The 8,554-nt window shown below is 48.0% G+C and overlaps 1 protein-coding gene across 5 annotated transcripts in view; it reads right to left on the reverse strand.

The window, feature by feature from the left end:
• Nucleotides 1–4,036, reverse strand: part of LOC144175340 (cytochrome P450 3A14-like) — a 123,299-nt gene extending 119,263 nt beyond the window's left edge. For 2 of the 5 annotated variants that reach the window (XM_077704469.1, XM_077704423.1), the window contains exon 1: nucleotides 3,865–3,887. In XM_077704469.1, the coding sequence (XP_077560595.1) occupies nucleotides 3,865–3,868 (4 nt within the window). In that variant the 5' untranslated portion in view covers nucleotides 3,869–3,887. Of the gene's footprint in view, nucleotides 1–3,864 lie in introns of all 5 variants that reach the window. The other 3 variants (XM_077704429.1, XM_077704450.1, XM_077704462.1) reach the window with 3 other exon arrangements.
• Between the last annotated feature and the right edge of the window lie 4,518 nt (nucleotides 4,037–8,554).

Consider the following 8,554-nt stretch of genomic DNA (forward strand, 5'->3'; position numbering starts at 1 on the left):
CAGAGAAGATTACATACACCATGATACAGCACATACAAGCAGACACACTTGAAACGCTCCTCCACCTCAACGACAAAATATTTCTTTCGGGGCGCCTTCCAGGGTCTTGGAAGGAGGCCATCGTAGTCGTTTTTCTGAACGAGGGGAAGGACCCTTTGTCTCTCGCAAGTTCTCAAACCATCACCCTGACCAGCTGCCTGTGTAAGCTGCTGGAGAAGATGATCAATAGGAGACTCATGTACTTCTTAGTGTACAATGGTGTTCTCGAGAGCTGCCAGGCTGGCTTCAGGGCGGGGAGATGCACGAAAAATCAGCTGTATGCGTTGGAATCATATGTAAAATATGCCTTCATCTATAACCAGTTTGGCATAACAGTCTTCTTCGATATGAAAAAGGCCTGTAACATGGCCTGGCGGTACAGCATCTTGAATGACCTCAAGTCATCTGACGTTTTCCGCAACATGCTGAACACCCTCGCTAGCTACATATCTTAGAACCTTTCGACTGACGGTTGGCAGTGCACTTTCCAGTGTATATGTGCAAGAATAAGGCAAACCTCAAGGCGGTGTAGTAAGCTGTACATTGGTTATTGTTAAGATGAACTCGCTCGGGAAGGCATTGCCACTAACCATTAACTGTTCTGCTGTAGATGACGTTCAAATATATTTTATAGGGGCACTCAGAGAAAAATTTTGCATATTGTTTTTTTTTTGTTGCGGTAAATAGCTAATGACCTGCTTATCACGTGTGGAAACCTCATTTCATTCAGCGTGCGACGGTTGTTTAATTAGAGACGCTTTTAATGCGGCCAGTCTCGTTTTGGTTTCACTGGGTGCCGCGAAACGCGAGATTTTGTATAAACGAAATTCTCCACGTTATCGTTGGACGGATATCACAGAGCAGAACTGCCCTAGCACTGTCGAGTACACGTCGCCGGCCGTTTCTGCGAATTCCCATACGTACTCATCTCGTCAGCCGCTTTACTAGAAAGCGACCGTGAACGTGACACAGGCGCTGCGAGTGCTAATTGCTGCCGCAGCTAGAGAACCACCCGCGGCGAACCACCACTCGAGACAGTGGGTGGGGAGACACGCGCTGAGAGCACCCAGCGGGTCTGCCTACAGGTCGGCCTACAGATGTGTTAGGCTTGACACTGCTGCGGATATTCGATTGCCGCTCTCGTAGGCGGTGGAGATGATGATTTTTAATACAATCCCATACAGCATCATTAACTCCTTTCTCGCATGTGTGACTTGAGTCCCATTTTGTGACGAGGTAACAAGCTATCGCTCATGCTAACTGGGCCGGCCAGCGCAGCGACCGTGCGGCTCCCACAGAGTACTTTTCGTGTCCCCGGTGCGTTTTCGCGTCCATTGTAATAAAAACAATAAAAATAGAGTTCCTGGAATCGCTGTAGAATTTAGGTCGCGGTGAGCTGCCCGATGAGTCAACGACGTCTCGGCGCCTCTGCCGCCAACGATAGGATTGTTCGTAGCTCGAGAGCACAACCACCGCCGCCCCATCGGAGCGGTGAGCCGGCGGCAGTGCGGAAGCGGCACACGAACTCGTGAAGTATTTGGATGTTGTCTATTTACTCCACATCCAGGGAATGTCGATTGCTTGAGCTCCTCCGCTGGCTGCTCGGTTGCGTTTCGCACAGTTTAAAATTGATTTTAAATGTGTCCTAGGCTTTATTTGCCCCAAATATTTTGCAGTTGATGTATGTGTGTTCTCGCCTTAGAATTGTCGTGCACCTTTAAGTCTTGTAACTTCTCGATTTGTGAACGCCGAGTACAGCTGGGGGTGAACAAACTTGCTGGCTGGGCGGACACAAACGGTTTTAAACTGAACCCTGGGCGAAGTACTTGTGTTGTGTTCTGCCGGAAGCGCGGGATTCATGCGGACCCTGACATCTGTATTAATGGTGTAGTAATTCCTGTCAAAGGGAAACAGAAGCTTCTAGGCTTAATATTCAATAGAAAACTCACATTTATCCCTTACTTGAAACAGCTCAAATAGATATGCCTAAAAAATACGAACATTCTTAGTCTTCTCACACCAATCCTACGCTGCTGACAACGAACTCATTCGACGTCTTTATAATGCTCTGATGGGACCCGGCTGGACTATGGCAGTGTTGTCTATGGGTCAGCGACGAAAACATCCCTCAAAATGCTGGACTCAGTGCTGCACCTCGGGCTTCTGCTTGCATGTGGGGCTTTCCGTACTAGCCCACTTGAACGCGTGTATGTAGAATGTAACAAGTGGAGCCTAGAACGTCAGCGAAAGTACATGGACCTTCATTATGCTTTTAAGGTCTCATCAATTCCTAACCATCCTTTTAAGTCAGTTGTTTATGATACATCCACACCCTAGCTTCTTCTAAACTGTCCGTCTATTTCTTCTCCTTCTCATACAGAGCTAAAGAGGAAGCATCAGAACTCTCTGTCTCCTTTTTAGATACCATGAAAACGACTGTTACTAATTCTATAGCCCCATGCTATCCTCGTCCTATACCTTGTAACTTATCTTTTCTACATATCCACAAAAACCGAGGGCCGAAAAATACGGTCCTGCAACACTTCTTGGCTCTTCAGCACAAATACAAGTGTGCAGAGCTTTATATTGACTCCTCAAAAACTATGTCCCGTGCTGCGCAGGGACCCAGATTGAATATTATTAAAACCATGAATGTGTATACTAGTGTCTTCACGGCATATGCTTACGGTATACTTCTGGTCATGAACCATACTCTCCAAACTAAAATTTCACAGTTCATAATCTATACTGATTCCTGAAGTGTTGTGCCGACATTGCTATCGCAAAAATATTTTCAAAACCATGTAGTCAATCTTCTCATTAGAGCAATAATTCTTTATATGCGTTATACCTAGAAGTGACCGTGTACTGGGTGCCAGGTCACTCTGGAATCACTGGGAACGAGACCGTAGATCAAATGGCCATGGCTGCTGAACTTAGTACAACAACAGTTGACATAACAACAGTGCCCTACACGAACATGAAGCCAGACATCAGGCAACAACTTCGCAAAACCTGGCAAACACACTGGAGTGAACCAGCAGACAACAGATTACACGTAATAAAACCGCACTTGGGACCAAACACCACTGACTCACGCAACAGATACACAGAAGTTACTTTTGATAGGCTACGTATAGGGCATGCATATGCAACACACACATATCTGCTCACGGGGTCTTCAAGACCTCTGTGTAGAATGTGCGTTGTGGCCCTATCCGTTGTTCACATACTCCTTCAATTTAAGGTACTTGACACAACACGCCGCAAGCACTTCCCACAACTATACAGATTACACCTTCCAGTACACCCAGCGTTTTTCCGCTCTGACGAGCCCATGTTTTTCGTCAAGCGCGTTCAACTAATCGAATTCAATTCATCGAACCGGTTCAAGCTTCGGAACCGGTCCGGGAATAGGTTCGGTGCGTACTTTTTTTGAACTGGAACTGAACCGGAACGAAATAAATTCGCCTGGACCCGAACTGTCACCAAACCGGTTTTTTTCTGTTCGACAAAATGCTTCCTGCATGCGTTTTTGTCATGTTATCACGTTCTCGTTGTTTAATTTTACGTCGCGCAACTAAACAAGTTCGTGCGTGTTACTTAACGGGGTTTTAGTTCACAAACACGTGCAAATATGGGCAAAGTCACAATTTACGGTGTATTTACTCGTCATCATGATGTCAAAGGACGGCACGCAGAGGTTTTCAGTATCAAGATCAGAAACAACGACGTAATACACAGTGGTTCGGCCTACCGCTCACACTGCGCGCAACGTTTGCATGCAGCGACTCGGTTTCGACTATTGCGTCAGGAGTTGCGCACCCATGATAAATACCTTGGCGGGCTCTTCTTTACTGTCTAAAGGTTTCAGGATGGACGAGCCGACGACTACATGCACATTCGGTGCGTCGCAGAACGCGGTTTTGGTGCTCAACCGAGACGCGAGATACCAGTCTGACTTACAAGTGCTTCTGGACATATCTTTGTTGTCTAGCCAACCGTCACTCTTATCGCACACCGGGGTTAGCTATCGCTGGAAAGAAAGGCCGAATCAGTGGCAAGGGTGCACACCAAACATCCGGCCGTCCGCAATCATCGTGCTGTGGCTACTATTTTTTAGCTAACCTGTCATCTCTGAATTCCGAATTTCAGACTATGGATGATCACGGCCGCTACTTCCGAGAGCCGAAGCCACAGCTGTGGTTTTTAACCACCAGTATTTATTAACCCTTTCGGCTCTGGCGTCAGGTATTTGGGACATAAACCAAAAGTCTTCCAGCAATTTGAGAACACAACCAACACAGCTAGTTTGCTGGAAAATAGCTCTTCAAGGGTGACTCTTTCGATAGATGTCACCTTTGTGCGTTTTTCGCTAAAGCTAAGCAGTAGAAAAAGGAAGCCATTTCAGTGAAGGCCAAACTGACGTCAGGGGGACCCCAAAGAACCGAATTCCTAGTTTGATGACACGGCTTTAAATATAAAAATACTCGCTCTACAGGCCTGATTTTTTCTGAGGGCTCATTGCTGTCGAACGTTTATGAAAAGAAGCAAAATAAATTTGTCCGCTGTAAATACATTTTATTTGCCTGATGCCGTATTGGTTGTCATGTAATCACTAATTACTTGTACTACAAGCTCAATTTTTCGTTTGTAAGCTTGTAGTGTCCAAATAAAAAAAAATTCGCGCCAGTCCACCCTGTAAATGTGGTTGGAAAGCGAAGCTGTAAGCGGCACCCACAACGATTACCTATTGGACGTCACTGAAATTCACTCACGTCGCTCTGCAAATAGTTAAACCAGAAAGAAGTGAAATGCACTTCACCATACACTTTATTACTTCAAAAAGATATTCTTGGTAACGTTAAATCAATGCATAGTGCATGAACGGTGGTTGGTTGAGTTGTATTGGTGTAGCACATAAGTGGAAACAATTTTTTATATAATTAAAAGAAGCTAAAACCCGGTGTTAGACGCTCTCACTTCTCCTTGTCTGCCGCTGCGGACGGAGATCGGCGGCCGAGATGGAGGAGGAGGAGAAGAAGAAGTAGAAGAAGAAGAAGAAGGAGAAGAAGAAGAAGAAGAAGAAGAAGAAGAAGGAAAAGAAGAAGCAGAAGCAGAAGAAGAAGAAGATGATGATCAAGAAGATTAATAAGAAGAGGAAGAAGAGGAAGAAGGAGCAAAAAGAGGAGGAATTCTACCTACGATGACTCGGAGCTCGAGCACCTCCGGTACTCATGGAAGTGCAGCATAAGCCAGTCGAGAGCTTGTGAAGTAACCCTCACTAGCTTTCGCTGTCGCGTTCCAAATTTAAATTATTACTTGCACCGCTCTAATCTGGCCCCGTCGCCGTTATGCGCCTTTTGCAAAGAACCAGAAACAATCGACCATTTCTTCTTCTCCTGCCGACGGTTCTCCTCGATAAGACGAAGATACCTAGAAAGTACATGCAGCCGGCTAAACCTCCCGCTGTCTGCTACAGTTTTTTTGTCATTCGGGGAGAAGGAACTGGGATTCTGCCACGGGGATCTTTGCAGTGCGTTGCACTCATTCATCCCGGAATCAGGCCGTCTGCCGTGCTAGACAGCATTTAGCCTAACTGGATTTTCTTGTCAAGAATATGCGCACCAAGCTCACTGCTTCGTCTGTTCCACTTTCTTCGTGTTTCTTACTTCCAATTTTCATTAAATGGTGTTCGTTTTTACCCTTTTTTTTCTTTCTCTATTCTCCTTACTTTTATTTCTCTACTCATCTACTGCTAATCCATCCTAATAATTAAGAATTTTTCTTTCCCTTCAAAAATTACCTAATTTCTTTCGGTAAGGCGCCCATTTCCTGGCCAATCCCCCTGAGTGGGTACGCGCCATTTCACTGGAACCACCACCACCACCACCAGGAAGAGTAGGATGAGGAGGAACAGAGAGAGAGAGAGAGAAAAGACTTTATTTCCGGTCAGACTAAGACCTATTGGTGTTCTTCAGCCAGAAGAACCATGCTGAGCTGGTCGTCGAGGGCCGCCGACGCCAACCACACCCGCCAGTTGGGAAGAGGCGGGTTAGGGTAATGAGGGGACTGCTGGGCGACTGGACAGGAGAAGATGATGTGCTCAACATTTGCGTACGTACAGGCGCAGTTGGGACAGGATGGGTCTGAGCGACGACGATAGAGGTAAAGGCGTGCCGGAGTGATTAGAGTGTTCAGCTGAATCGCCCGAAGGGTGTGCACTTTTGCAGTAGATAAGGAAGTGTGGGGTGACGGAAGGGTCTGAAGTGAGTGTCGGAGATGCTTGTAGTGTTGTTTGAGGGTTTTCTTGTAGAAATATGCCTCGTCCGCTAAGGGCGGGGAAGGCCAAGGGATCACCGGCGCCCGGCTAGTAATCTCGCGGGCCAGCTGGTGAGCCAGCTGATTGCCGGTGATCCCTGAATGGCCTGGCACCCACACCACTTCTATTCAGAATGGCCCGGAGTGCGGCCCAGGCTCCTTCACTGCAGCCCATATGCTGTCCGCGCCGCCTGTGCTCTGTCCACCAGCTGAAGCTCGGTAGGCAGAAAGGGGTTGGACAGCAGCATCTCTCATTGCTCTTCTTGGGTAGTTGACGGAAAGAGAGGAGGATGCTCAGGGATAAAGCCGCACACTCCGGTTATGTGGCCGAGCGTTCCTACATCTGGGCAAAAGTTATATTCAGCGTTGCTGCGATTCAGATGCATCAAGTGAAGACGCGTCGGGTGTGGGAAGGAACCGGATTGTATGAGCCATTGGGTAGTTTGTTGTTCTCTTGAAATGTCAGGGTAAGGTGAGGGTAGGGTGTGTCTCTGAAGGCGATAATGGTGGGTTATGTCCCTGAACGAGACAAGCGGGTGACTCCTCGTGCAGCTCCATAGTACGGGGAGTAAAACGCAGGCTTGTTGGTAGGCGTATTCGTTTCCCTCCATAAAAGCGTGAGCGGTTGTCTAGATGAGCTGAATGGAACTGTTTGGGGAGGAGTTTTTTAGCACACGCAGTGCAGGTCGAGACACCCAAGTCGAATTGTAATTCCGGTAGGCTTGTTCGGAATCGGTGACTATCTTCCGAATCCCTGCAGGCCAATGCGATGGCTGCCTCTTCTGCTGCCGTCATGTCTTGGGTCTTGAGTGAGGCACACGCTAAGAGGTTGGTTCTGGAGGTAGCCACGATGATGACGTACTGCTGCCCTCAATGTTAGGAGGCGGCTGTGTAGATAACTGCATGATCACTACCGAGGGTGGTGTGGCGAGCTTGAGCCCATTCTTGTCGGCAACCCTCGTCGTGTGAGGAATTCATGTTTCCAAGCAAACGGAGCATCTTTAGTTCTTGTCGCCAAGAGTCCGGGACGAGGAGGACCAGAAAGCGGAGAGACATTCTGTGCTGCCCAGCCAATCTGGTGAAGGATGCGGCGAGCTGCTGGAGTTCTGGTCATTCGGAGATTCTCGTTGGAAAGATGGCCCTCTATCAGCCCTTCCACCGTGTTGTGGAACCTCGTGCTAAGCAGCCTCGCTGTGGACGCACTCATGGGAAGACCAATGGCCTGCTCAACCGTCCTTCTAATGATTATATACAGCATGTTTATGTCCTCCTTGCCGAGAAGACAGAGGGTTGATGTAAGTGATTCTCGAGAGGACGAAAGCTTGAATTAATCGAATGGCATCAGATTCCTGGAGGCCTGGCTTCTTGGTGGCAACTCGCCTGATCGGGTGGAAGATTTGATTGATGCTGTGTTTCAGGCGCTGCAAGGATTCGTCACTCTTGGTGTTGGCCTGGAGATGTAGGCCCAGGATCTTGATGCTGTGGCTTGGAGTTGTGGCCTGGCCATCAAGTATTTGAATGTGTTACTTGATGTGTCATTTGGCGTGAGGGCAGACGACAAGGAGCTGCCATTTTTCACGTGAACACTGGAGGCCACAGGCCTTAGCACATTGGCGTACTAGAGGGGAGATGCCATGCGTTGGTGTGAGCTACCTTTAATTTTTGTAACTCCTAGCACATGCGCAAACGCGTACAGGTCCGATAGACGTGCTGTGGGCGGAGCGCACAGCAGCGTGAGAGGTCGTGTAACGCTATTACGTGGCATTCAGCGAGAATGCAGGGGTAAACCCGTGGATGTGCTTGGTAAGTGCACCACCTGTCCTCCCCGTGCCCGCGTGGGCTCGTAGCTAAATCGGTAAGACAACGGGCTCTCGCTTCGTTACTTCATTAGTTCCAGGTTCGATTCCTGTCGGTGCCAGGAAGTTCTTTTATTTCTTCGCAGGAGTCTCCTGTTGACACCAACGGACGCGAAAGAACCCTTGGGGGTAGAGGTAAAAAGCCTTGCTTTAAAAGAAAACACACGTAAGTATTTTCTAAAATCCAAGTCTAAAATGGTTAAGGGGACTAGAAAGCGTGTAAAAGCAGCTGAGTGGGTGGATGGAGTTCGTCACCTCGGCACCGGAGGAAGTAGGCAGGCTTCTGCTGTCCAATTACAGCTTTATCCTTACCCGAAGCCCGCGTCTTCGAGGAAAGC

The sequence above is a fragment of the Haemaphysalis longicornis genome, unplaced genomic scaffold, assembly GCF_048455015.1.
Source record: "Haemaphysalis longicornis isolate Haplotype H1 unplaced genomic scaffold, Haemaphysalis longicornis Haplotype H1 scaffold_1, whole genome shotgun sequence".
NCBI lineage: Eukaryota > Metazoa > Arthropoda > Arachnida > Ixodida > Ixodidae > Haemaphysalis > Haemaphysalis longicornis.